The sequence below is a fragment of the Gopherus evgoodei genome, chromosome 8, assembly GCF_007399415.2.
Source record: "Gopherus evgoodei ecotype Sinaloan lineage chromosome 8, rGopEvg1_v1.p, whole genome shotgun sequence".
Taxonomy (NCBI): domain Eukaryota; kingdom Metazoa; phylum Chordata; order Testudines; family Testudinidae; genus Gopherus; species Gopherus evgoodei.
Genome location: NC_044329.1, coordinates 1,501,738 through 1,529,237, shown reverse-complemented (window position 1 = coordinate 1,529,237; position 27,500 = coordinate 1,501,738). Strand labels below are relative to the sequence as shown.

At 67.1% G+C, this 27,500-nt stretch overlaps 1 protein-coding gene across 1 annotated transcript; it reads left to right on the top strand.

The window, feature by feature from the left end:
- Positions 1-634: 634 nt before the first annotated feature.
- CDHR2 (cadherin related family member 2) lies at positions 635-27,500 on the top strand. Its single transcript, XM_030572411.1, has 30 exons — positions 635-680; positions 1,120-1,185; positions 2,890-3,029; positions 3,710-3,763; positions 5,096-5,185; positions 6,365-6,454; positions 7,779-7,904; positions 9,025-9,165; positions 9,659-9,734; positions 11,598-11,704; positions 12,302-12,532; positions 13,074-13,229; positions 14,073-14,237; positions 14,398-14,459; positions 15,633-15,876; positions 16,226-16,465; positions 17,007-17,076; positions 19,069-19,721; positions 21,880-21,985; positions 22,262-22,335; positions 22,444-22,595; positions 23,032-23,134; positions 24,029-24,117; positions 24,627-24,710; positions 25,028-25,105; positions 25,304-25,364; positions 26,249-26,373; positions 26,583-26,695; positions 27,165-27,245; positions 27,428-27,500. Exons 1-30 carry the CDS (start codon positions 635-637, stop codon positions 27,430-27,432), a joined length of 3,828 nt encoding a protein of 1,275 aa, XP_030428271.1. The 3' UTR covers positions 27,433-27,500.

The window sequence follows — 27,500 nt, the reverse complement described above, 5'->3', positions numbered from 1 at the left end:
CCCTCCTAAGCCCCCCACAGACAGAGCTCTCCGGGGGGGCTGGGTGTTTCCTCCCTGTCGAATGCGCCCGCCCTGCGCGAGCAGCTGGCCCTGGAGCCGTCACCCTGCAGGAACCTCTGGGCGAGGTGGGGCCAGTGCTTGAACTGACCGAGTGGAGCTGCGGGCTTAGGGCTGGGGGATCTCCTCTCACCCGCCTCCTCTGCAACACGTCCCAGCCTGGGAGTGAGGGCAGGATCAGGCCCCTGCCTGCTCGCTCTGGGGGCTGGGCTCACTCGCCCCAGCATGGTGAGAGCCGCATGGAGTCCCAGAGGCGCAGGGCGTGCGGGGCGTTGGAGACTCAGCTGCCTGGGATCCCCCCTGCACTGCATTGCCCCCTCCAGGTGCCCATCCACTGCCCACTCTCTGGCCCTGCTAGCGGCACCACCCAGGGGCTCTGGCATGTGAACTGCCCCAGGGATCTGGCGGAGTGGGGGTGGGGTCATGTCCCCGGAGCTCCAGTTCAGCCCTTGGGGCCAGGAGAGGCTGTTCCAGGGGAGGGGTGGGGGGGAGACGCGCAGCGAGAGGGTGTGAGGAGCAGGGAGCTCTCGCTGAAGCTCTGCCCCCCCGCGATGTCCCAGCAGGTCCCCTTGGCAGGATGGCCTGGCGCCCGCTGCTGCTGCTCCCCTTGCTCTTGGTGGCGGGTAAGGATTTCACTCCCTGGCTGGCAGGAGGGGGGCAGGGCACACCTGGGGGGGCGAGGATGGAGTGGGGTGAGGCAGAGGGCTGTCATTCCCCTAGGGCTGGGCACTGAGGGTCGGGATCCCCAGGGCAAGTGCCTGCTCCCATGGCAGGCGACCCGGAGCAGCTGCCAGCAGTGGGAACTGAGTGCCCTCCGGTGGGCAGGGGGCCAAGCACTAACCCCCAAGGACCCAACCTGCCCACTCCAGAGGTCTCTGGAGTTTGGGTACTGCTTGGCGTCCCAGCAGCATGGGGAGCAGCTCAAAGCCCGTTGCTCAGGGAGTGCCACGCCAGGGATTGGGCTGGCACCCCCTGGGGCGGGCAGTGCCCCGGAAGCAAGGCGAGGGGGGCTCTGAACAGCTCAGCGCAGGGGCTAATGCTGGGCAAACGTCTCCCTTGCAGTTTCAGGGAATACGGCCCCGAGGTTCAACATCACCATCGCTTATGTGTCTGAGAACCTGACCGTGGGTGAGTGCGGTGCAGAGGTGGCGGGGCCAGGCCGGGGTGCTGCAGAGAACCAGTCATGGGGTTCAGGCCAGACAGCACCACCCCTGCCTCAGCTGAGTTCCTGACAGCCCAGGCCACCAGCCCCACCCCTCCCTGCGGTGCCCAGTCTCCTGCTTGGCTCCTGGCTGTGCAACTGGCAGACAGAGAACCCACCACTGCCCGCCCTGGGGAGAGCTGCACACGTCAGGGCTGCACAGGCTGGGTGCTACGCCCCAGCTTTGGAACAGCTTCTGGAGGACCTTCCAGTGGGTCAGACCCCCGGGGGGGCCCGCAGCCTCACCGCCTCCTCGGACTGAACCTCTGGGCTCCAGCCCCCCGTCCCCCTGTGAGCTCTGCCAGCGAGTCCAGCTGAGCCAGACGCCGCTGTGCCCCCTCCACAGGGGGCAATGCCCCTCGCCCAGCGTTCGCAGTGACACTCCCCCAGCGCTGGGGCTGGGCAGGCAGCGGGCACAGCACAGGGAGTCCTTCGGGGAGTCCAGAGAGAGGCAGCCCAGCCCCCAGGGAACCCCAGTGTCAGGGGCTGTGTCTCTCCGTAAGAGCCCTGGCTCCTCCCAGCAGCCAGCTCTTATCCCCCCTGCCCCGGCCTTTGTTCCCCAGCTGGGGTCTGTGCCCAGCTTCCCTGCTGGGGGGGCCCATCTCCCTCTGGGCCACGGGGCGCAAGGGGTCAGTGTCCTGGCGATTGGATCTGCCATTGTCATCTCAGATTCTCCAATGAGATGGAGTCAGACTCAGCCATGTTTTTTTCAGTGCCCCACCCTGGCTCAGAGAGCAGGCGACATGTCCGCCTCTGTCTCTTAGCCTCCCTGAGAGCAAACTGTCCTTTCCACCCCACCCCGGAGCCATGCACAATATAGGGGAAACTGAGGCACACACAGGACTCATAAAACATTAGAGAAAATTCCCACTTCAGCTGGCTTCAGCTTCCCACCGCTGGATCTTGCCTGGCCTTTCTCCACTCAGTCCAAGAGCCCTTTGGGACCTGGGATTTTCTCCCTGGGAAGGGCCTTACAGCCTGCACTGATCTCTCCATCTCTGCTGATGAGGCTGTCACGGAGTTGGGGAACACACGGCCCTGCTCCCCCGGCTCCCTGCAATTCACTGTGACTCTCAGCCAGGCAGTAGAACAGAAGGTTTATTAAACGACAGGAACACAGTCCACACCAGAGCTTGTAGGTACAGAAAACAGGACCCTTTAGTCAGGTCCTTGGGGGGGGGTGGTAGGGATCTTAGACCCCAGCCTTGGGGTTCCCTCCGATTCCCCAGCCAGCCCCAAACTGAAACTCTCCAGCTCCTCCTCCCCCTTTGTCCCTTTCCCGGGCCAGGAGGTCACCTGATCCCTTTGTTCTCCAACACCTTCAGCTGGCACCTTTGTAGAGGGGGGCCCAGGCCATCAGTTGCCAGGAGACAGAGTGTCAGCCATTCTCTGTCCAGACAGCATCACATCTGCCCTCTAGGGCTCTGCAACAATCCCATCCCTTCTCCCACCACCTAGATAAGAAATGCATAGGGGAAACTGAGGCACACGCACAGTATTCAGAGAAAACGTTAAGAACAGTCCCACTTCCTCACAGGGAACAGCTGGCTGCCTCCTCCAGGGCCTTTGCTGCAGCAGGTGGTCCTTGGGGGCCCCGGCCCAGCCATGATGTCTCCCCCTCCCCCCTGCAGGAGCCAAGGCCTTCCAGCTGACGGCTGTGGATGCCGATGGCGACCAGTTATTCTATGGCATGAGCGGGCAGGACGCCTACTATTTCTCTGTCAACGCCATGACAGGTGATGTGCTGCTGGCGGCCTCTCTGGACCGTGAGGTGAGGGGGTGGCCAGGGCCTACTGGGTACAGAGACGATAGAGACCAGAGCCAGGGCAGCGGGGGATGCTCAGGAGCCGTCACAGCTACTCTGCCCTTGTGCAGCCCAGATGGCACCAGGCCTGGTCCCTGCAGCCCCTCTTCCGGGCAGTGCCAGGCAGCAGTCGTAGGACTCCCACCCCCGCAGGGCCTGGCACTCTCGGATCCCACGGGGGAGAAGGTGCCCTTGGCAGAGGCACCAGGAGCCTCCCTGGGGAGGGGCAGCTCCCTGGTGGAGCCCCAGGACACTCCCCAGCCTTTGCCCTCTGAGCGGGGTGCTGGAGGGAGCCTCAGAGCAGCTCCCCTGGGGAGCACTGGGATGTGGGCAGGGGCTGGCAGGGTTTGGGGAGCTGATGCTGCAGCCCCTCCACATTAAAGGGAGCAGACGGGAAAGGAGTCCCAGGCTGGGGTTGCTCTGGGCTGCGGGTCGGGAGTGAGGGGCACTGCGTTCCCTTGTCCCCTCCAGAAATGCTTCCCCCCACACCTGTGGGGAGGGGACCTCTGGGGAGCACAGCTCGCTTTGGTCCCAAGGAGCTGCCTTGTGAGGCTTCGACGTGCAATATGGGGCAAGTCAGTGGGAATGGGGCAGGAGGGGGCTGGGGCATCCCTTGAGCAAAGCCCCCCCATTGTGTTTCCTTCTAGGTGAAAGCCAAACTCAGCGTCACCATCACAGTGACAGACCACATCAACACTGAGGTGAGGGAGTGGGCAGGGAGGGGCTGTGCCTGGGGGAGTGGGGCTTGGTGGGGGCTGGTGGGGGCTGTGCCTGGAGGAGCGGGGCAGGGCGGGGGCTGGCGGGTCCATACCTGGGGGAGCGGGGCAGGGTGGGGGCTGGCGGGTCCATACCTGGGGGAGCGGGGCAGGGTGGGGGCTGCCGGGAGCCGTGCCTGGGGGAGTGGGGCATGTGGGGGCTGTGCCTGGGGACTGGGGCAGGGTGGGGCTGGCGGGTCCATGCCGGGGCAGCGGGGCAGGGTGGGGGCCTGCAGGGGGGCTGTGCCTGGAGGAGCGGGGCAGGGCGAGGGCTGGCGGGGCTGTGCCTGGGGAAGCGGGGCAGGGTGGGTGCTGGCGGGTTCATGCCTGGGGGAGCGGGCAGGGTGGGTGGCTGGCGGGGGGGCTGTGTCTGGAGGAGCGGGGACAGGGCGAGGGCTGTGCGGGGGCTGTGCCTGGGGGAGCGGGGCAGGGTGAGAGCTGGCGGGTCCATGCCTGGAGGAGTGGGGCAGGGCGGGGGCTGGCGGTCCATACCTGGGGGAGCGGGGCAGGCGGGGGCTGGCAGGTCCATACCTGGGGGAGCGGGGCAGGGCGGGGGCCGGCGGGAGGGCTGTGCCTGGAGGAGCGGGGCAGGGTGGGGGCTGGCGGGTCCATACCTGGGGGAGCGGGGCAGGGCGGGGGCTGGCGGGAGCCATGCCTGGGGGAGCGGAGCAGGGTAGGGGCTGCCGGGGGCCATGCCTGGGCGGGGCAGGGCCTAGTGCTGCAGGTCCATACCTGGGGGAGCAGGGCAGGCCTGGGGCTGGCGCTGGCGGTCCATACCTGGGGAAGCAGGCAGGGCCTGGGGCTGGCAGGTCCATACCTGGGGAGCAGGCAGGGCCTGGGCTGGCAGGTCCATGCCTGGGGGAGCGGGGCAGGGCCTGGGGCTGGCGGGTCCATGCCTGGGGGAGCGGGGCAGGGCCTGGGGCTGGCAGGTCCATGCCTGGGAAGCGGGGCAGGATGGGGCTGACAGGTCCATACCTGGGGTGGGATGGGGCAGCAGGTCTGCGTGTGGGCGCATGGGGAGCGGGCAGGTTATGCACCCAGGGGCCGGTGCATTGTGCTGGCAGCTCTTCGGGGACGAAGTGCCAGCAGCTGGTGGTGGCCAGGTCTAATCCAGCCCTGGCATAAGCTGGTGACTCCTGGTGTCTGCGGGGGCTGGCTGGATCTGTGCGGTGTCTGGAGCCTGAGACGCTGCACCTTGGTGTGCCCAGAGCAGTGCCCGTCGCGGCTGGGCCGGGGCCCCAAGCCCCTGTCCCTGAGCCGGCACCTCTGCTCCTGCAGGTCTCTGGGAAGCTGACCATCATTGTGCAAGACTGGAACGACAACGCCCCCATCTTCCAGAACCAGCCCTACATCATCAACCTGCCGGAGGTACCAAGCCCAGCTAGGCTGTCACGGGGTGTGGGGGAGTCCGGCCCTGCACCCCTCTTCCTGGGACCCACAGTGACTCTTAGCCAGCCAGTAAAACAGAAGGTTTATTGGACAACAGGAACACAGGTTACAGCAGAGCTTGCAGGCACAGTCAGGACCCCTCCACCGTGTCCTTCTGGGCTTTCAGGGTGCTTGGATCCTAGCTAGGATACCCTGAATTCCGCCCACCCAGCCCCAAGCCCAAACTCAAACTGCTTCTCTCCTGCCACCCCCTTCCTTTGTCCCCCTTCCCGGGCAAAGGTTTTGACCTTTCCCCTCCCTTACCTAGCTCAGGTTACAGGCTCCGGTATCATCCATCCCCTAAAGTCCTCTCCTGGTCTCCCATCCCCACACAGACAGCCCCTACTCCATAACATAGGCCTTCCCTGACCCTCACGGTGACCTCGCAGCCTCCCCACGCGACCTGGGGCCCACGCCTTGGCACTGCTCCTCCGCTGGCTGGGGCAGCTTCCCGTGGGGCAGCGCAGCAGAGCCTGGCCCATCTTTTCCTCAGCCACCCAGCTTCCCATGGGACGGAGCCTCAGATCTCTGATCCAGCCCCCCCCCGGAGGAGTCGCCCCCCCCGAGGAGCAGGCCCCCTTGGAGGAGCCAGCCCCTCCGCAAGGAGCCATTCCCTCCCCGAGGAGCCAGCCCCGCCCTGAGGAGCCAACACATCTGGCACTGGCTGCCCCATGCTGGGACAGAACAGGACGGGCAGCCACTCTCCTCTGCAGGGCGCTGGGTGGGTCCCAGCAGGCAGCCTGGCATGGCCTCTGGCATGGTGATGGAGCAGCGCATGCTGGCAGGGACCTGCGGGCTTGCTGGGCTGGCAACCTCGGGTCGAAGTGAGGGCAGTGGCTGCCAGTGCGCTCCACGTGGGGAAATGCCAGGGCTGTGGCACATGAGGCGAAAGGTCCCCAGCGTCTCGGGTTCCCCCAAACCTGGCAGCTCCGGGCACAATACCCTGATCCCCTGGGGGGGGCATCCCGTCCCATGAGAGGCCCCCAGAGCTGCTGCTGCGAGGACCCAGCTCTGTCCCGTGGGGTTCCCCAGGGCTGTGCGCCAACTTCCTGGCTGCCAGGTGCTGCCCCAGACCTACAGGCACCTCCCAGCCAGCCCCACCTGTCCCCTGTGTTTCAGACCAATCCAATAGGCAGCAGTATCTACCGAGTGCTGGCCACGGACCCCGACTCGGGCAACGCCGGCAGAGTGCGGTATGAGATCGTGTCGGTGAGTCTGGGGATGCCTCTGCGGGGCCGGGGCGGGGAGATGGTTTGGCTGGGCCTGGTGCAGGGCCGGGGCGGGGAGATGGTTGGGCTGGGGCCGGGGCGGGGAGATGATTGGGCTGGGCCTGGCGCGGGGCCGGGGCGGGGAGATGGTTGGGCTGGGCCTGGCGCGGGGCCGGGGCGGGGAGATGGTTGGGCTGGGGCCGGGGCGGGGAGATGATTGGGCTGGGCCTGGCGCGGGGCCGGGGCAGGGGAGATGGTTGGGCTGGGCCTGGCACGGGGCCGGGGACTATTATGAGTATTATATTACACTCATAATGTCACAGGGGGTCCCTCTGCGAGCTGAAACGTGACCCTCCCCCAATATAGGGCAGTGGCGGCGCCCCACTCCTCTGGCCCCAGGCACTTCAGCTGGGCGACAGGGGGCAGGGACAGGACCCTGCTTGGGGTGCCCAGCGTGGAGTGGGTCTCGGGGACCCTGTTAGTGGGAGGAACAAGGGTCTGGCCCGAGGCCTCCCCCCAGGGAGATGCTGCCCAGCGAATGTGTCAACCAGCTTTGCTCTCACTACCCAGCTCACCCCATCCTCTGGCAGCCCCTAGCGCGGGCGTCTGCCCCCGTCCCGCCAGCCCCCAGGCCAGGTCCAGGCAACCCAGACCAGTGAGACTCCCCAGCCGAGCACTGCCAACTCCGCTGGCAGCCGCTAGAGAGCAGCATTGGGCCATGCTGGCCTCAAGCCACATGCTGGGGGGCAGTTCTGAGATGGGGCGGTGGAGGGGCAGGTGGCCCATGGGGGGCCGAGAGATAAGGCATGCGGAGGGCAGGGAATGGGGGGGGCAGCGGGCTGGGGGGGAGACTTGGGGGCATGAAGGTTCTTGGAGCTGTTCTGTAGCAGGCACTGGGGACAGGGCTGTGGGGGGCTGTGGCTGGAGGGGGTGGGGGGGCTGTGGCTGGAGAGGATGCAGGGCAGGACTCCCACGGAGGAGCTGTGCAGAGCCCTGGAAAGCCCAGGAGTCCGGAGGACACGTGGCTTGGCTCTGCCCGGCCCGCCTTGGCCAGGGGCAGACAGCTGGCACCCACTGCCTGGCAGGGGCTGTTGGCAGAGCTTGGGGGGCATCCCGGGGAGTTGCTGGAAACGGCACGGTGTCCAGGGGGCTCTGACTGGCTGCGGCAGGGTTGGGGCTCTGTGGATAGGAAGCTACTCCTCTCTTTTTGAGGGTCCTCCATCTCCATCTCTCCCTCCACGAGTCCCACGGAACTCTGTGGGGGAGGGTGGATGGGTCTGTGTCCTCGGCTCACACCCAGCCACTCTCCTGCTCTCCCTCCCCAGGTGACCCCCGACGATGCCAAGAATCACCAGCTGTTCTACGTGCTGCAGAACGGGACAGTCGGGCTGAATGGCTCCCTGAGCTACAACAACCAGAGCACCTACTACCAGCTCCAGATCAATGCCACGGTGGGCCAGCCGCGGGGGTGCTGCAGGCGCTGGGATCTCACGGGGTCTCTGCTCCCCAGGACGACGGGCAGCCCATGGGGGGGCTGGAGGGAATAGGGGTGGGGTGCAGGGGGGGCTGCCAGCACTGGGATCTCACAGGATCTCTGCTCCCCAGGACAGCGGGGCAGCCCGTGGGGGGGCTGGAGGGAATAGGGGTGGGGGTGCGGGTGGGGCCTGCGGGCACTGGGATCTCATAGGATCTCTGCTCCCCAGGACGGCGGGGCAGCCCATGAGGGGGCTGGAGGGAATAGGGATGGGGGTGTGGGGGGGGCCTGCGGGCACTGGGATCTCACAGGATCTCTGCTCCCCAGGACGGTGGGCAGCCCGGGGAGGGGCTGGAGGGAATAGGGCTGGGGTTGCAGGGGGGGCTGCCAGCACTGGGATCTCACGGGGTCTCTGCTCCCCAGGATGGCGGGCAGCCCGTGGAGGGGCTGGAGGGAATAGGGGTGGGGTACAGGGGGGGCTGCCAGCACTGGGATCTCACGGTGTCTCTGCTCCCCAGGACAGCGGGCAGCCCGTGGGGGGGCTGGAGGGAATAGGGGTGGGGTGCGGGGGGGGGCCTGCGGGCACTGGGATCTCACGAGGTCTCTGCTCCCCAGGACGGTGGGGCAGCCCGTGGGGGGGCTGGAGGGAATAGGGGTGGGGTACGGGGGGCCTGCGGGCACTGGGATCTCACGGGGTCTCTGCTCCCCAGGACGGCGGGGCAGCCCATGGGGGAGCTGGAGGGAATAGGGGTGGGGGTGCGGGGTGGGCCTGCGGGCACTGGGATCTCACAGGATCTCTGCTCCCCAGGACAGCAGGGCAGCCCGTGGGGGGGCTGGAGGGAATAGGGGTGGGGTGCGGGGGGGGCCTGCGGGCACTAGGATCTCATGGGGTCTCTGCTCCCCAGGACGGCGGGCAGCCCATGGGGGGGCTGGAGGGAATAGGGGTGGGGTGCAGGGGGGGCCTGCTGGCACTGGGATCTCATGGGGTCTCTGCTTCCCAGGACAGCGGGGCAGCCCATGGGGGGGCTGGAGGGAATAGGGGTGGGGTGCAGGGGGGGCTGCCAGCACTGGGATCTCACGGGGTCTCTGCTCCCCAGGACAACGTGGGCTGCCTGACGGACTGCATCTACCTGTGGTCCATCGCCTACCTGTCCGTGAACGTGGAGGACAAGCCTGACCTGGCCCCGCAGTTCCTGAACGAGCCCTACGTGGGGTCGGTGCCCGAGAACTGCCCCCTGGTAAGGGGTGCCTGCCACCTGCTCCGCCCCAGTGCCCTCCCCTCCGGCCAGAGCCTGGGCGCTCATGACATCACCGCCTGTTGCCATGGAGCACAGTGATGTCAGGGGGTCCCCCTTGGCGCTGCCCTTGATTGGCAGGTGTCAGCGACTCTTGTCTGCCCTAGGCAGGTGGGGCCCATGGGCCCAAGGATGCTGTGGGGAGCTGGGGTGTCTGCGAGGGTCCTGCAGCCAGGGGCTTGTGGGGGTTGCGGGGGTGGGGGTAGGGGCCTGGGGTCTCATGCTGGCTCCCTTGGGAGTGCTCCTGCTGGCGGGTCCTGTGCCGAGCGGGGACACCCTGAAACCGCCATTCAACTCCCTGGGGCCCAGGCTGAGACCCCCTCCGCCGAGCACATCCCTGGCTGTGTGGAGGGGGTGAGCTGGGCAGAGGATGGTGGTAGCAAAGCTGGCATGGGATGTACAGCGAGCCCCTCCCTCACTAGGCTCCTCATTCCAGGGGACCTCAGTGCTGACCGTGTCGGCCATCGACAGAGACAAGGGCGTGAACTACGCCCTCAACTACAGCCTCCTGAGTGAGTGATGCTGGGCGGCAGGGATGGGGCAGGCCAGGGCTCCCTTCGGCTCCCTCTCTGGGGGCGCTCACGCCAACACATGTGGGAATTTGGGGTGTATGGGGGGAGTTGGGGCACTGGGGCAGTCACCCCAAGAGGCTGAGTTTGGAGGGGCAGGTTGGGGGGCTGAGCCAGCCACTCTGAGGGACTGAGTTGTGGGGCACGTTGGGGGGCTGGGGCAGTGACTCCAAGGGGCTGAGTTGGGGGACAGGTTGGCGGGCTGGGGCAGTCACTCCGAGGGGCTGAGTTGGGGGACAGGTTGGCGGGCTGGGGCAGCCACTCCGAGGGGCTGAGTTCGGGGGCAGGCTGAGGGGCTGGGGCAGTGACTCCAAGGGGCTGAGTTGGGGGACAGGTTGGCGGGCTGGGGCAGTCACTCCGAGGGGCTGAGTTGGGGGACAGGTTGCGGGGCTGGGGCAGCCACTCCGAGGGGCTGAGTTCGGGGGCAGGCTGAGGGGCTGGGGCAGACACTTCAAGGGGCTGAGTTGGGGGGGCAGGTTGGGGGGCTGGGGCAGCCACTCCGAGGGGCTGAGTTGGGGGGCAGGTTGCGGGGCTGGGGCAGCCACTCTGAGGGGCTGAGTTGGGGGGGCAGGTTGGGGGGCTGGGGCAGTCACTTCAAGGGGCTGAGTTGGGGGGCAGGTTGGGGGGCTGGGGCAGTGTCACGGAGTGTGGGGGAGTCCGGCCCTGCACCCCTCTTCCTGGGACCCACAGTGACTCTTAGCCAGCCAGTAAAACAGAAGGTTTATTGGACAACAGGAACACAGGTTACAGCAGAGCTTGCAGGCACAGTCAGGACCCCTCCACCGAGTCCTTCTGGGCTTTCAGGGTGCTTGGATCCTAGCTAGGATACCCTGAATTCCGCCCACCCAGCCCCAAGCCCAAACTCAAACTGCTTCCCTCCTGCCACTCCCTTCCTTTGTCCCCCTTCCCGGGCAAAGGTGTTGACCTTTCCCCTCCCTTACCTAGCTCAGGTTACAGGCTCTGGCATCGTCCATCCCCTAAAGTCCTCCCCTGCTCTCCCACTCCCACACAGACAGCCCCTACTCCATCACAGGCAGTCACTCCGAGGGGCTGAGTTGGGGGGCAGGTTGGGGGGCTGGGGCAGTCACTCCGAGGGGCTGAGTTGGGGGGCAGGTTGGGGGGCTGGGGCAGCCTCTCCGAGGGGCTGGGTTGGGGGTGAGGGCAGGATGGCCGTTCGGGCATTAGCAAAGGCCCAGCTGTGTGCAGCAGTGAGGGGCCACGTCCCCTCTCTCTGTGCCAGGGGCTGGGTGGCTCCTGAGCGGTGGGAGAGCTGCTGGGCACCATTAGGCTGGGGGCCTAGTTCAGCTGATCACAGACCCAAGGGTGCTAAACCAGGCCAGGCTCCCAGGCTGGTGCGAGGGGAGGCCCTGGCGGGAGATTTGGAGACCCAGCGAACCCGCCCTGCAGCATCTCCTGCTCCGGGGCTGGGCCCAGCTTCCCTCTCTGAGTGTCGTGCCCTGGCCCGCTGGGTACCAGCATCCCGCCCTCGGTCACAGCAGGGGCAGCTGAGCCAAACCTCAGTAGCACTGGGACCCACGCGCCTGGAGCAGGGAGCCGCCTGGGTCAGGGGGCCTTGTTCTCCAGCCCCCTGCCCAGCTCAGGGCTGTGGGGCCGGGTCAGAAGGTGCTGGGGCCCCCATGCACTCAGTGGGTACCATCCCCCAGGGGAAGGTCCCTGAGTGCTGGGGCCGTGTCTGGCAAGTGGCCCTGGCCAGTCCTGGCTGGCGACGCCCCCCCGTGCCCCATTCCCCAGCCCGCATGGCCAGTGGGCACCCAGCCCTCAGCTCTCCTCCACCCACCTGCCCAGGTGCTGGTGTGCCGTTTGCTATCGACCTCGCCACGGGCACCATTACGGTGCACAGTGCCCTGGACAGAGAGCAGCTGTCCAGCGAGGAGGTGCTGCTAGAGGTGCTGGTGAGTAGGAGGGAGCCGTGAGAGCCCTGCCCCCCCAACCCCTCTCCTCCCCCAGTGTCCCTGGCCTCCCACCTGACCCATTCCCCCGACCCCCATGTCCCTGGCCTCCCAGCTGACTCATCCCCCCCAGCCTCATGTCCCTGGCCCCCCACCTGACTCATCCTCCCACCCCCGATGTCCCTGGCGCCCAGCCTGACCTGTCCCCCCCCCGGTGCCCCTGACCTCCCAACTGACCCATCCCCCCCACCCCCTGTGCCCCTGGACTCCAGCCTGACCCACCCCCCCTAGTGCCCCTGGCCCCCAGCCTGACCCATCCCTCTCCGGAGTCCCTGGCCTCCCACCTGACCCATCCCCCCACTCCCCATGTCCCTGGCCCCCAGCCTGACCCATCCCCCCTGGTGCCCCTGGCCCCCCACCTGACCCGTCCCCCTCCGGTGCCCCTGGCCCCCAGCCTGACCCGTCCCTCCCAGTGCACCTGGCCCCACAGCTGCCAGTGCCAGTGCCCCAGCCCCCATCTGACCATCCCATCCTCCCTTCCCCTGACCCCTCATCCCTCTGCTGCCCCTGTCTGACCTGGCCCGTCCTCTCTGCCCCCAGGTGCAGGAGGAGAAGCTGGACATCTACGGGCAGGTGGCTCAGGCCAGCGCCACGGTGACCGTCCAGGTGACCGATGTCAACGACAACACACCCCAGTTCTACGACTGCGAGCTCCCCGCCTGTGACTTCACTGCCAGCCCTCAGAGCAGCTTCGGGGGCTCCCTCGAGGAGCATTCCTCTGCCAGGGTGCCCGTGGGTGGCCTCCGCATTGTGGCCCACGACCCTGACAAGGTGGACACTGCTGGGCTGCCCCCTGCCCATGGGCATCCAGCACCCTATGGGGTGGGATCGAGGGGCATCGGCCGGGCTGGGAGAGCGGGGGCTGGGGATCAGGATTGGGGGGATCAGCCAGGCTGGGATATTGGGGGCTGGGGCTCAGGATTGGGGGGGATCAGCCGGACTGGGAGAGTGGGGGCTGGGGATCAGGATCGGGGCCACCAGCAGGGCTGGGGATCAGGATTGGGGGAATCGGCTGGGCTGGGAGAGCCAGGGCTGGGGATCAGGATTAGGGTCATCAGCAGGGCTGGGGGTCAGGATCGGAGGGATCGGCAGGGCTGAGGAGCGGGGGCTGGGGGCCAGGATCAGAGGGATCGGCAGGGCTGAACAGCAGGGGCTGGGGGTCAGGATCAGAGGGATCGGCAGGGCTGGGGTAGCAGGGGCTGGGTGTCAGGATTGGGACCTGTGCCCGACCCAGTTGCTCCCATGTGAGGTCTGGCCAGTGTGGAGCAGGCCCCCAGCTGCTGAGTTTCTCGCCCTTCTCTCTCCCGGGCAGGGCTTCAATGGCACCTTTGAGCTGCAGCTGCAGGGCCCAGATGCCGCCTCCTTCTCCGTCTCTCCCACAAGGATCACGGGCACGGGGGAGGTGCAGGTCCTGGTGAAGGACCCCAGCACCGTGGATTACGAGCAGGTTCATGTGATGATAGTAGAGGTGAGAGCCCTGGAGGGTGCAGGGGAACAGGCCCCGGAGCCAGTCTGGGCGAGCGTTGGGCCCAGCCAGCTGCCGTCTCCAGCGTGCCTACGCTGAGCGCTGCAGGGGGGCTGTGTCCTGTTGGGCTGGGCAGGTGGGGAGGTGCCGCCCCACCCCCTCGGGGCTGCCCGATGATCCTCCTTTGCGCCTGGCAACATTGGGCCGAGCTGCAGAGCCCAGAGCCTCAGGGCGCCGGGCCCTGCGTCACTGCAGTAGGGGAGCCATCCCTGCTCTGTGGGTCGGGCGGGCCCCCAGCGTGGGCAGGGCAGCTCCAGCCTCATTCCCCTGAGCTCAGCAACAGGCAGCCTCAAAGATGGCTTGTGGGGTCAGCAGGGAGATGGGGGAGACGGGGCAGACACGGTCCCTTCCACCGAATATGGGGGGTGCTCAGCAGGTTTGCGGGGGGGGGACGCAGTTCACAGGCACCAACTTTTTTTGGCACTGGTGGGTGCTCGTGCCCACCCTCGGCCCTGCCTTGCCCCATCCCGACTCCACTCCTGCCCCCAAATCCCTCCCCCAACTCCACCCCTCCCTGCCCCTCTTGGACCTCTCCCCAAATCCCCGCCCAGGCCCCGCCTCCTCCCCCAAGGCCGTGGCGTTCCCCCTCCTCCCCCCAGGGGTGCAAGCACTGGGAGGGAAGGGGAAGAAGCAGGACCCAATGGCACGCTCGGGGGGAGGAGGCGAGGCAGAGTGGAGGCGGAGGGGGCAGGGAGCTGCCAGTGGGTGCAGAGCCCCGGAGCACCCATTGAGTTGGCACCTATGACGTGGGCTTGGGGGTGACGTGGTCCCTTCCCCATGCTGCAGATCGTTGCCAACGACACTGGGAACCCCAGCAACTGCTGCTCCATCGCCACAGTGACCATCCAGCTGTTTGACATCAATGACCACAGTCCCGAGTTCGGGCAGAGCGTGTACTGGCTGCAGGTGCCAGAGAACAGCCCAGTGGGCACTGTCATCTCTATCATCACGGTGAGGGAGCCTGCGGGGCAGTGGCACTGTGGGGCACCTGCAGGGGGTGGGGTTGTGGCAGGCACTGGGGGCCCTGGCTGGGGCCCAGGCCCCCCTGACAGCCCCCCAGAGGCTCGTCCCTGGTGCTGCTGTGACCAACGGGCCCTTCTGGCTTTTGCAGGCCACTGACCCGGACAGCGCCAACTTTGGCAGGATCACCTACAGGCTGCTGCCCGAGAGCATGTACGTACCCTGCTGCTCCCCTCACTGCCACGGGAAGGTCCTGGCTGGGCTCTGGAGGGGCTGGAGGGACTGTGCCCGGCGGTGCCCAGGGACCCCACCTGCCTCCAGCCCGGCGTGCCAGGAACGGATGGGTCCATCGGTGCCAACTTTCTCGGCACCGGTGGGTGCCCGTGCCCCCCCGCCCCTTTCCCCACCCCTGGCCCTGCCCCCATTTCAACCCCAGCCCCAAAGTCCCCACCCTAACTCTGCCCCCTCCCTGCTCCTATTGGATCTCTTCCCCAAATGCCCGCCCGGCCCCGCCTCTTCCCTCAGCACGTCACGTCTCCCCTCCCCCCACCCGCCCCGCCAGTCAGCTCTGTTGCGGTGGGGGAGACGCAGGACGCGCGGCGCACTCGCGGAGGAGGCGGAGGTGGAGGGGAGGCGGAGTCGGTGCCTATGGACAGGTCTGTCTGTCGGTCCATCCCATTAGAGTCGCCAACTTTCTAATCGCACAAAACCCAACACCCTAGCCCTGCCCCTTCCCCGAGGTCCCGCCCCTGTGCACTACATTCTCCCTCCCTTGGAGGCTCACTGTCCCCCACCCTCACTTTCACAGGGCTGGGGCGGGGGATCGAGGTGTGGGAGGGGGTGAGGGCTCCAGCTGGGGATGCAGGCTATGAGGTGAGGCCTGGAATGAGGGATTTGGGGTGCAAGAGGGGGCTCCAGGTTTGGGGGGGTTCAGGGATGGGGCAGAGGTTTGGGGCTCGGGGTTGGGGCACAGGCTTACCTCTGGTGGGTCCCGGTCAGTGGTGCAGCTGGGTAAGGCAGGCTGCCTGCCTGTCCTCTCACCACGCTGCACCCCAGAAGGTCCGGCTCCTAGGCGGAGGCACGGCAGGTGACTCTGCACACTGCTCTCTCCCACAGGCACTGCCCCTGCAGCTCCCATTGGCTGCGGAGCTGGTGCTCGGGGCGGGGGCAGCGTGCAGAGCCCTGTGGCCCCCCCTGCCTAGGAGCCGGACTTGCTGGCCACTTCCGGGGCTCATCGCAGAGCCAGGACACATAGGGACTAGCCTGCCTTAGCCCCGCAGCGCCGCTGACCGGACTTTTAATGGCTCGGACAGTGGTGCTGATCGGAGCCGCCAGGGTCCCTGTTCTGGTTGAAAACCGAACACCTGGTCACTCTATGTCCCGCAGCCTGGACATCTTTGCGGTGAACGCCAGCAGTGGGGAGGTGCTGGTGCGGAACGGCAGCTTGCTGGACCGCGAGACCCGCTCGGTCTATTACGTCACCCTGCAGGCCGTGGACGGGGGGAACATGACCGGCTCCACCTACCTCGAGATCACCCTGCAGGACGTCAACGACAATGCCCCAGTCATCAGCAGTTCCTACAACATCTTCGTCAACGAGGAACAGGAGAACATCAGCGTCCAGATCCAGGTGGGGCTGAGCTCTGGGGGCCGATGCCCTTGCCCCATTTTTCCAGGGGACTAGCCGGCCCTTGGCACCTTCCAGACAGCCCCTTTGGCTGCACCCTGGGGCTGTCTAATGAGGCTCCTTTAATGGGGGGTGCTGGGGCTTTCCCGGGGCTGTGGGGAGCCCCCTCGCCCCTCACGCCCGCTGGAGCCAAGGGTCAGGGTTCCCTGGCTCTGTAACAACGCCAGAGCTGGGTGGGTGAGATGGTGACAGGTTCCAAGGCATGAGGCACCGTGAGCTGCTGAGCTTGTGGGGTGGTGCTCTGTGGTGAGTCCCTGAGTCCGACTGATCCCTCCGGCGGTCTCGTTTCCAGGCCTTTGACAACGACGAGCCCGGCACCAACAACAGTCGCCTGTGCTTCCAGCTGGAGCCTGGGGCCTTCAGCACCAACTTCACCATCGACCCTGCCACGGGGGTGCTGCGCAGCCTGGGGGTGCTGGACCGCGAGGCCATGGAGCAGGCGCTGCAGGGGAAGGTGGTGGTGACCGTGCGGGTGCACGACCTGGGCGTGCCACAGCTCAGCTCTCTCGTCAACGTCACCATCATCGTGGAGGTAACCTGGCTACCGGCTGTGCTGGGGGGGCAGCAGGCTGGGAGAGGAGCGGGGCTCCAGGCTGTGCTGGGGGAGCAGCAGGCTGAGGGGGGGCTCCTGGCTGTGCTGGGGGAGCAGCAGGCTGGGAGAGGCAGGGCTCCTGGCTGTGCTGGGGGGCCAGTAGGCTGAGGGGGTGGGGCTCCTGGCTGGGCTGGGGGAGGCAGGGCTTCTGACTGTGCTGGGGGGGCAGCAGGCTAGGAGAGGGGCGGGGCTCCAGGTTGTGCTGGCGGGGCAGCAGGCTGGGGGGTGGGGCTCCTGGCTGTGCTGGGGGGCAGCAGGCTGGGGAGGGGTTCCTGGCTGTGCTGGAGTGGGGTGCGGAGGGCTCCTGTCCCGAATCTTTCTCCTGGGGAAGGGGAGCTGTGAGAATATTTCGGGGCCCCACACTGGGTTGGAAGCTGCTCCCCCTTCCCAGCCCCAGGGCTGAGTGCTGGCACACGTTTGCCCCTCGCCCAGCTGGGCACCGTGCTGGGCCCAGACAAGTGGCCTGGGTTTCTCTCTGCAGGACGTGAATGACAACGCGCCCGTGTTCCTCAACGAACCCTACACGTTCTCTGTGCGGGAGGGCCTGGCAGGTACGGGGGCCGCCTGCGGCTGCGCACTTGTGGGGCACATTGAATCCCAGCAATCGGCCAATGGGGTCTGGGCAGGGCTGACTGAGTGGGGAGCCAGGGGGCACTGTCAGTCCAGTGGTGGGGTGGGGTGAGGTGGGGGGTGACCAGGGGGCAGTGCGGAGCATAGGCAGGACAGCAGCAAGGCAGGGGTGGGCAGGGGGCACCGGGGGCGCAGTCAGTCCAGCGGGAGGGCTGGGGTGGGCAGGGGGCACCGGGGGCATGGTCAGTCCCACGGCAGGGGTGAGCAGGAGGCACTGGGGGCGTGGTCAGTCCCACGGTAGAGCAGGGGTGGGCAGGAGGCACTGGGGGCATGGTCAGTCCCATGGCAGGGGTGGGCAGGAGGCACTGGGGGCATGGTCAGTCCCATGGCAGGGCAGGGGTGGGCAGGAGGCACTGGGGCGTGGTCAGTCCCACGGTAGAGCAGGGGTGGGCAGGAGCCACTGGGGCGTGGTCAGTTCCATGGCAGAGCAGGGGTGGGCAGGGGGCACTGGGGGGCGCAGTCAGTCCCACGGCAGGGCAGGGATGGGCAGAAGGCACTGGGGCGTGGCCAGACCCACGGTAAAGCAGGGGTGGGCAGGAGGCACTGGGGGGCGTGGTCAATCCCATGGCAGGGCAGGGGTGGGCAGGGGGCACCGGAGGGCGCAGTCAGTCCAGAGGGAGGGCAGGGGTGGGCAGGGGGCACCGGGGGCATGGTCAGTCCCACGGCAGGGGTGGGCAGGGGGCACCCGGGGGCGCAGTCAGTCCAGCGGCAATGCTGGGGTGGGCAGGAGGCACTGGGGGCGTGGTCAGTTCCATGGCAGGGCAGGGGTGGGCAGGGGGCACTGGGGGGCGCAGTCAGTCCCACGGCAGGGCAGGGGTGGGCAGAAAGCACTGGGGGGCGTGGTCAATCCCATGGCAGGGCAGGGGTGGGCAGGGGGCACCGGAGGGCGAGTCAGTCCAGAGGGAGGGCTGGGGTGGGCAAGGGGCACCGGGGGCATGGTCAGTCCCACGGCAGGGGTGGGCAGGGGGCACCCGGGGGCGCAGTCAGTCCAGCGGCAGGGCTGGGGTGGGCAGGAGGCACTGGGGGCACGGTCAGTCCCATGGCAGGGCAGGGGTGGGCAGAAGGCAATGGGGCGTGGTCAGTCCCACGGCAGAGCAGGGGTGGGCAGGGGGCACTGGGGGGCGCAATCAGTTCCAGGGCTGGGGTGGGCAGGAGTCACTGGGGGCGTGGTCAGTCCCATGGCAGAGCAGGGGTGGGCAGGAGGCACTGGGGCGTGGTCAGTCCCACGGCAGAGCAGGGGTGGGCAGGGGGCACTGGGGGGCGCAGTCAGTCCCACGGCAGGGCAGGGGGCACCTGGGGGCACGGTCAGTCCCATGGCAGGGCAGGGGTGGGCAGAAGGCAATGGGGCGTGGTCAGTCCCATGGCAGAGCAGGGGTGGGCAGGGGGCACCTGGGGGCACGGTCAGTCCCATGGCAGGGCAGGGGTGGGCAGAAGGCAATGGGGCGTGGTCAGTCCCATGGCAGGGCAGGGGTGGGCAGAAGGCAATGGGGCGTGGTCAGTCCCACGGCAGAGCAGGGGTGGGCAGAAGGCACTGGGGCGTGGTCAGTCCCACGGCAGGGGTGAGCAGGAGGCACTGGGGCATGGTCAGTTCCATGGCAGAGCAGGGGTGGGCAGGGGGCACTGGGGGGCGCAGTCAGTCCCACGGCAGGGCAGGGGGCACCTGGGGGCACGGTCAGTCCCATGGCAGGGCAGGGGTGGGCAGAAGGCAATGGGGCGTGGTCAGTCCCACGGCAGAGCAGGGGTGGGCAGGGGGCACTGGGGGGCGCAGTCAGTTCCACGGCAGGGCAGGGGTGGGCAGGGGGCACTGGGGCGCAGTCAGTTCCTCGGCAGGGTGGGGGGCACCAGGGGGCACCTGGGGGCGCGCTCAGCCCAGCGGCAGGGCAGGGCGCCACTCACTGGTTTCCCGTCCCCAGGCGCCTTCGTCGGCAGCGTGGAGGCGGAGGACGCGGACCAGACCGAGGTCCATCACCGAATCTCCTTCCAGTTGGTCAGCGGCAGCGGGTCCAGCAGCTTCCTGCTGCGCTCCCTCCGCCTGGGCCCGGGGCAGTACCAGGGCAACTTGTCCCTGGACCCCGACGTGGCGCTGGACTACGACCGGCTCAGTCCAGCGTACTTCAACCTGACGGTGCAGGCGGAGAACACGGGCACTGGCGACGCCCTCAACGTGGTGCCCACCACAGTGCAGGTGCTGGTGCTGGACGTGAACGATGAGCCACCCACCCTGGTGCTGGCCTCGCTGCAGGACGTGAGCGTGGCCGAGGACGCCCAGCCAGGGCCGCTCACCACCCTGCAGGCCTCCGACCTAGACACCAACCACTTGCTGCACTTCCAGGAGCTGGGCCTGGCTTGTTACAAGGGCACGGGGGCCGCGGGCCACGTGTGCCAGGACTGGTTCTACCTGGAGCCCAACGGCTCCGTCTTCCTCAACAGCTCACAGATCGACTACGAGGTGTGCGACTTGGCAACCATCACCCTGCGCGTGGAGGACACACACACCGAAGAGGGCAACCGCTACAGCAACAACGGTGGGGCTGGCCCCACGACCTCGCCTCCCGGGGCCCCCCTCGTGACGCTGGCTGTCCCAGCCTCACCCAGCAGGGGGCGCTCTGGGGAGTGCGGTGCTGGCTGAGGGGTTGATCCCGGGTACCCTGGCCCCGCCCAGCAGGGGGCGCTCTGGGGGGTGCGGTGCTGGCTGAGGGGGGTGATCCCAGGTACTATGGCCCTGGCCTCGCCCAGCAGGGGGGCCTCTGGGGGGTGCGGTGCAGGGGGGCTGTGGGGAGTGCGGTGCTGGCTGAGGAGGTGATCCCGGGTACTCTGGCCCTGGCTTCGCCCAGCAGGGGGCACTCTGGGGGGTGCGGTGCAGGGGGCGCTGTGGGGAGTGCGGTGCTGGCTGAGGGGTTGATCCTGGGTACTCTGGCCCTGGCCTCGCCCAGCAGGGGGCGCTCTGGGGGGTGCGGTGCTGGCTGAGGGGTTGATCCTGGGTACTCTGGCCCTGGCCTCGCCCAGCAGGGGGCGCTCTGGGGGCTGCGGTGCAGGGGGCCTGTGGGGAGTGCGGTGCTGGCTGAGGAGGTGATCCCGGGTACTCTGGCCCTGGCCTCGCCCAGCAGGGGGCGCTCTGGGGGGTGCGGTGCTGGCTGAGGGGGGTGATCCCGGGTACTATGGCCCTGGCCTCGCCCAGCAGGGGGCGCTCTGGGGGTGCGGTGGCTGGCTGAGGGGGGGTGTTCCGGGTACTGTGGCCCTGGCCTCCCCCAGCTGGGGGTGCTTTGGGGGGGTGCGGTGCTGGCTGAGGGGGGGTGTTCCCGGGTACTATGGCCCTGGCCTCGCCCAGCAGGGGGCGCTCTGGGGGGTGCGGTGCAGGGGGCGCTGTGGGGAGTGCGGTGCTGGCTGAGGGGATGATCCCGGGTACTCTGGCCCTGGCCTCGCCCAGCAGGGGGCGCTCTGGGGGTGCGGTGCAGGGGGCGCTGTGGGGAGTGCGGTGCTGGCTGAGGGGGTGATCCCAGGTACTCTGGCCCTGGCCTCGCCCAGCAGGGGGCGCTCTGGGGGTGCGGTGCTGGCTGAGGGGGGTGTTCCCGGGTACTCTGGCCCTGGCCTCGCCCAGCAGGGGGCGCTCTGGGGGTGCGGTGCTGGCTGAGGGGGGTGTTCCCGGGTACTGTGGCCCTGGCCTCGCCCAGCAGGGGGCGCTTTGGGGGGGGTGCGGTGCTGGCTGAGGGGGATGTTCCCGGGTACTGTGGCCCTGGCCTCGCCCAGCAGGGGGTGCTTTGGGGGGGTGCGGTGCTGGCTGAGGGGAGTGTTCCCGGGTACTATGGCCCTGGCCTCGCCCAGCAGGGGGTGCTTTGGGGGGGATGCGGTGCTGGCTGAGGGGAGTGTTCCCGGGTACTATGGCCCTGGCCTCGCCCAGTAGGGGGCGCTTTGGGGGGGTGCGGTGCTGGCTGAAGGGGGTGTTCCCGGGTACTCTGGGCCCTGGCCCTCGCCCAGCAGGGGACGCTCTGTGGGGGGGTGCGGTGCTGGCTGAGGGGGTGATCCCGGGTACAGTGGCCCTGGCCTCGCCCAGCAGGGGCGCTCTGGGGGGTGCGGTGCAGGGGGCGCTGTGGGGAGTGCGGTGCTGGGCTGAGGGGGTGTTCCCGGGTACTGTGGCCCTGGCCTCGCCCAGCAGGGGGCGCTCTGGGGGGTGCGGTGCTGGCTGAGGGGGTGATCCTGGGTACTCTGGCCCTGGCCTCGCCCAGCAGGGGGCGCTCTGGGGGGTGCAGTGCTGGCTGAGGGGGGGGTGTTCCCGGGTACTCTGGCCCTGGCCACGCCCAGCAGGGGGCGCTCTGGGGGGTGCGGTGCTGGGTGAGGGGGGTGTTCCCGGGTACTCTGGCCCTGGCCTCGCCCAGCAGGGGGCGCTCTGGGGGGTGCGGTGCTGGCTGAGGGGGGGTGTTCCCGGGTACTGCGGCCCTGGCCTCGCCCAGCAGGGGGCGCTCTGGGGGGTGCGGTGCTGGCTGAGGGGGTGTTCCCGGGTACTGTGGCCCTGGCCTCGCCCAGCAGGGGGCGCTCTGGGGGGGTGCGGTGCTGGCTGAGGGGGGTGATCCAGGCTGCCCTGGCTGCAGCAGCAGGGATCGTGCACATGAACGGAGGAAGGTTTTGAAGGTCCTGTGGGGTGGGGCTGGGAGATGTGCCCTGGTGCCTGGGGTTGCTGCAGAGACCCTGACCTGTGACGAGGGCTCTCGCTTCCGTGTCCTTCGCAGCAAACGCTGAGGATCCTGATCAGTGACGTGAACGACAACAGCCCGGAGTTCCTGCGCATCAACGACACCTTCGTGAGACTGCGGGCTGGGGCGGCCCTGCGTGGGTGTGAGGCTGAGTCACTGCGCCCAGCCAGCGAGGCCTCCTGAGCGCTGGCAGGGCCCTGAGCTTTGGGGGCAGGGGTGGGGCGTCCACCGTGCAGCAGTCGGTTCCCGTCACTTACAGCCCTTGGATGTGAGTGGTGGCACAGGAGCCCGGTGAGCTTGGCAGGTGCCCGGTTTTGCCCAGCTCAGGGGCTGCCCAGCGGGCTCCAGCAGAGGGTGGCTGCAGCTGCCAGCTGCCATGTGCCGTTGTGAGCCGAGCTGAGCGCTGGCCGCCACTGAGCCGTCTTCCTGTCTCCTTCGCAGTTGTGGTCCCCTGAGGTCTCCCCCGTAGATCTGCCGGTGGCTGTGGTCAAGGTGAGGAGGCTGTGGGACCAGGGCAGCTGCCCTTGGGGGCTTGCAGGGTGCAGCCCGGAGGAGGGGGCTGTGCCGGTGGGCCATGACATGCCCGGTCTCCTGTCGCAGGCCAGAGACGCCGACTCGGGGCCACGCGGAGCCATCACCTTCAGCATCTCCAAAGTCCTGTTCCTCCAGGACAACGGGCCCTCCCACACCCTCACCAGTGTCTTCAAGGTGGCGACAACGGCTGAGGGGGACCTCTACATCGGCAGCATCCAGTAACGCCAGAGCAGGGAGAGAGCTGGGCCTGGGGGGCAGTGGGGCAGGCGTAGCTGGGCCTGGGGGCCAGCGGGCAGGTAGCTGGGTTTGGGGGGCAGCAGGGCAAGGAAAGATCTGGGCCTAGGGGGCAGTGGGACAGGGGTAGCTGGGCCTGGGGGGCAGCGGGACAGGGGTAGCTGGGTTTGGAGGGCAGTGGGACAGGCGTAGCTGGGCCTGGGGGCCAGTGGGCAGGTAGCTGGGTTGGGGGGGCAGCAGGGCAAGGAAAGAGCTGGGCCTGGGGGGCAGTGGGACAGGGGTAGCTGGGTTTGGAGGGCAGTGGGGCAGGGAGAGAGCTGGGCCTGGGGGGCAGTGGGGCAGGCGTAGCTGGGCCTGGGGGGCAGCGGGCAGGTAGCTGGGTTGGGTGGGGAGCGTCTGAACGCCCTGCTGTCCTGACAGAGTTGCAAGCAACCTGGATGGGTCGTTAAAGGGCCGGTACCAGGTGACGGTGGAGGCCAAGGACAGCGGGACACAGTCGCTCAACTCCTCGGCTGTGCTGGACGTGAGTACACTCCCGGCCCTCTCTGCGGCCAGCGCTGGTGTTCTACAGACAAAACTACACAGGATCTTTTCAGGGGATAAGACAAAGATGCCACATTTATTATGATAACAATTTGATTTATGACCAATAACTAATATCTTATTTCTTATGCATAGTTACCAGTCCTGGACATAGCTTGAGTTCGTGGCTTCATTTTGCAGCTTGGGTTTGTAGCTCGTGGCAGTTACTGGCCAGGAAAGCTGGGCACAAGGACAAGCTGGGTCTCTTTTGGGCCTGCACCGATGTCCTGCCATGTTGGCAGCAGAATGTTACCCTGCAAAGTCCTCCCATCTCACCCATCCTTTTTGTAGGCTCTAGTTTGAATCCGGAGTCTATAGGTCTTGCTGTGTCACGCGGCCTCTGGGTTTGGTGATTGATCACCTGTCAGTTGCAGGCGTGACTTTCAGCCTGGGACCTGGCTTTGATCTTTCTTCTATTGCACCTTTTCTTTCTAGGGTGGACTCTGCTTACTTTGTTTGGGCTCTTGTCTACATCTTCAGCCGGTGGGGTTTGAACTCTATTTCATCAGGACAGGCGGGGCTGGAGGTTGATTCCATCATCCATACACACCTCAGCACACAGCTAAACTAAACTATAAGATTACAGCAGGGTTTGCAAAATTGAAGGTTGGAGAACTTTAACAAAATGGAGTGAGCGTTTTAAAATGGGGTTTGAATTACAATATGGCAGACGAGGAACAGAAGTTACAATATAGACAGTGTAGTGAATGGATGACAGAAGTTACATTAAGAAAAGTGAACAATTAAAAACAATTTCATTATCAGTTCTACACTGGGCACAGCACTGTGCCCACACCCGCTGGCTCACCTCCCGGCTCTCCCTCCCCCACTGCAGATCTTCACCGTGGACCAGAGCTACCGGGTCCAGCTGGTCTTCTCGACCTCCGTGAATGAAGTGCAGGAGAACTCGGACAAGATCAAAGCGTGAGGGGGTCCCTGGGCACAGATGGGGGGGGCAGCCGCAGGGCTGACATGTCCTGCCCTGCGTCTGCAGAGTCACCTGGTGGGGATTTGCCCACGGTGCTGTGCACCCCAAAGGGGACCATGGTGCCCAGGACCCTGTGGGAGGCTCAGTGCCCACCTCTCCCTACTATTCCAGTCCCACCTTCCCATCAGCCCTGCAGCTCCCCACCCCCTTGTTGCTTGGGCCACGGGCCGCACCGCAGGGCCTTGAATGCCCAAGCCGCCTGGTGCTGCTGGCTAGTGGGGAAGGCCCCTGGGGCACCATGTGCCCAGGTGTGCTCCCGCTCGGGACCAGCTTTGACCCATGACGTTGGAGGGGAGAACCAGATGCCCCCACCTGGCTCTGGCAAGTGGCACGTGTCTACCCACCCCTGGGCCTGCGAGTGGAGGGCTGAGGCAGCTAGATGGGCTCTCTAGGGCTGCGGCGTGGGGCACAGCCCATGTACCAGGCTCCCCCCTGCTCGCTCCAGGGCTCTGACGATGGCGACCAGGGCGACGGTCTACGTGGCAGTGATCCAGTCTGCAGCAGATGCATCGCAGTCCAGATCGTCCAGGTACTCGAGGCATGGGAAGGGGGCAGGGCACAGGCTGGGTGGGGGGCCAAGGCCATGGGGCCAGGGCAGGATCCTGGGAGAGGGGTGGCGCAGGCTGATGGGGAGGGGGGGTTGGTGGGGGGTAGCTCTGGCAGGGGATGATGACAAGGCAGGCGAAGGCCAGGTACTTGGCGACTGCTGGGCCTGGGCCCTGTGTCTGCAGTCGGGATGAGCAGGGAGCCAGCTTGGGGGCCATGGGTGTGGGATGGCACCGCTGGGCTGTGGCAGGGGCAGACTCTGGGGCTGGCATTGACGCGTTCCCGGCTCACGTCCTGCAGGGCCCAGGAGAAGTCCGTGATGGAGGCGTACTTCGTGTACAGCAACGGGACGGCCCTGGGGGTGAACGAACTCAGCATGTGAGTGGGGTTAGCTGGCAGGGGGGCAGGCAGAGGGCTGTCTGTGTGGGGGGTGTGCTGTGAGCAGTGGGTGTGTGCAGAGGGCTGCCTGGGCGGGGCGGGGGCAGGGGCCGGGGGGGCACCGTGGGTGGGATGCCCAAGCAAGGGCCGTCTGGGGCAGCATGAGTCGGGTTCACATCTGGGGTGTGTCCTCAACAGACTGGTCCAGAGCAACTCTCAGGCGCTGAGCGAGCTGATCCAGCTGGGACTGACCATTATCGTGAGTGTGGCGGAGCCGGGGCAGGCGGGCGCGGGAGCCAGCCGGGCTGGGACGTGCTGGCTCCTCCCGCAGGAAGGGCAGGGCAGGGCGTGGGGGAACCTGCCCCCTTAGGGCAATGGCTGAAAGGCACGTTGTCTCAGCCGCCTCCTTGGGGGGTTTGGTGGGGGCATGGGGGCCGGGTAGCTAGGGGAGCCTGGCTACAGCCTGGGTCCGCTGGAGCTACCAGGGCCTGGGGCACTGCGGGGTGGGGGGGTTTCCCAGGGAAAGGCTGAGGGCAGAGGAGCAGCGAGAGGTTTGCTGGCTGACTCCTCAGAGAGCCGGAGCAGATGGCCCGAGGAGGCTGATGGCAGGGGAGGCTGCGTGTTGGACAGGACCGGGGGACCGGGGACGAGGGATGCTCCCCTGAGGAGGACGAACTCCCAACAGAGAGATGGGGGTCCAGCCAGGAGGAGTGGGGGTGCACTGTGCCGGAAGGGCTGGGATGGCTGACCTGGCAGTGGCATAGGACAGGGCTGGGTGGAGGACGTTGGCGCGTGGTGCACGCCATGTCGATGGGCTAAGGGCAGTGCCCTGGGGTGAGGAAGGGGCTGGTATGGGCTATTTGCACTGGGGTTTTGCTATTAACTGGCCCCAGGTAGGGTATCGCAGAGTCTGTGCAGCTGGCATGGATTCCTGGGGCTGAAGGAGGCGGGTGGAGGCGGGCACACTGCAGGACACTCTGGGCAGCACTGCCCTGTGACAGAAGGGTCCCTCTAACACTGCGACCCCCCAGCACCTCGGCAGTGACCAGGCTGCTGGCTGGATCCCCCTCTGGGGTTGCAGGGGTGGCACAGCCTATGCATCGGTGGGATCCTGGTGCAGGGGGTGACGTGTCTGTATACCAGGGCCCTGGGACAGTGGTGGAGCCCAGTAAGGAGAACGAGCTGGTTGGCATCATCGCGGGGCTGGTTGGGGGCCTGGTGCTGCTGCTCCTCGTCATGACGCTGGCCTTGCTGGCCACCAGCCGGAGGTATGAGAGCCCCCACCTGCTCGGCCCCCAGCCCCGCCGACACCTGCCTGTCCCACCCCATACCTCCTTCTGCTGCTCCTGCCCGTGCTGTCCTGTACCACTGCCATGCCACATCGTGCCACGTGCCAGCCTGTCCCCGGGTCCTGCCCCAGCCAGCACTGCCCTCTGCGCCACGCCCATCGCACCTCGCCCACTGTTTGCTTCTGCAGCTACAGGAGGAAGCTGAAGGCCATGAAAGCACTGAAGGTGGCATCCACACTGACAGCCAGCGTGGCCCAGCAGGGCCAGCCATCCCCGGGACAAACAAATACAACGCTGAGGGGTGAGCCTGGCCGGCGGGAGTGGGGCCTGCCTGGGGCTGCAGCCTGGCTGGCAGGAGGGGGACCTGCCTGGACACCCATCCCTGGGAGCTGGGGCTGCAGCCTGGCCAGGGAGCTCCACGGGGTGGAGGCAGGGATGTGACATGCCCCAGCACTGGTCACTGGGAAGCAGAGAGGGGTGGCAGTGCCATAGGGCTGTGCTGTTGTGCTGGCTGTGGTTGTGTTGTGGTTGTGGTGAGTGTGCTGTTGTTGTGTTGTGCTGGCTGTGGTTTGTGTCGTTTGTGGTGAGTGTGGCCGTGCTGTTGTGTTGTGCTGTGGTTGTGTTTTGGTTGTGGTGAGTGTGACTGTGCTGTTGTGCTGGCTATGTGTTGTGGTTGTGGTGAGTGTGTTGTTGTGTTGTGCTGGCTGTGGCTGTGGTGAGTGTGGCCGCGCTGTTGTTGTGTTGCTCACCCCTGGTTGTTCTCTCACCAGGGCTAACCCCGTACTCAATCTCACACTGGACGCCCCTTCAGACCTGGGCTTTGACGAGGACTCCAACGCCGACGCCGCCAGGTGGGACTGGAACGTGTCCTTAGGGGGCTGGGTTGTGGTGCCCCTGCCCTCATGGGGACCAGCCTAGGGGCCCGCCCTGTGCCCTTGGTGTCCCCTCAGCCCCGCAGGCGGTGCTCTGACCCAACGGGCACTGCCCAGCCCAGCGGCACCCTGGCTAATCTGTGCTGCTCCCTCCCCCGCAGCCTGAACTCGCTGGACGAAAACATGGTGGAGAACCCGGCAGAGGGCAGCCCTGGTCCCCCGGTGCTGCAGGTG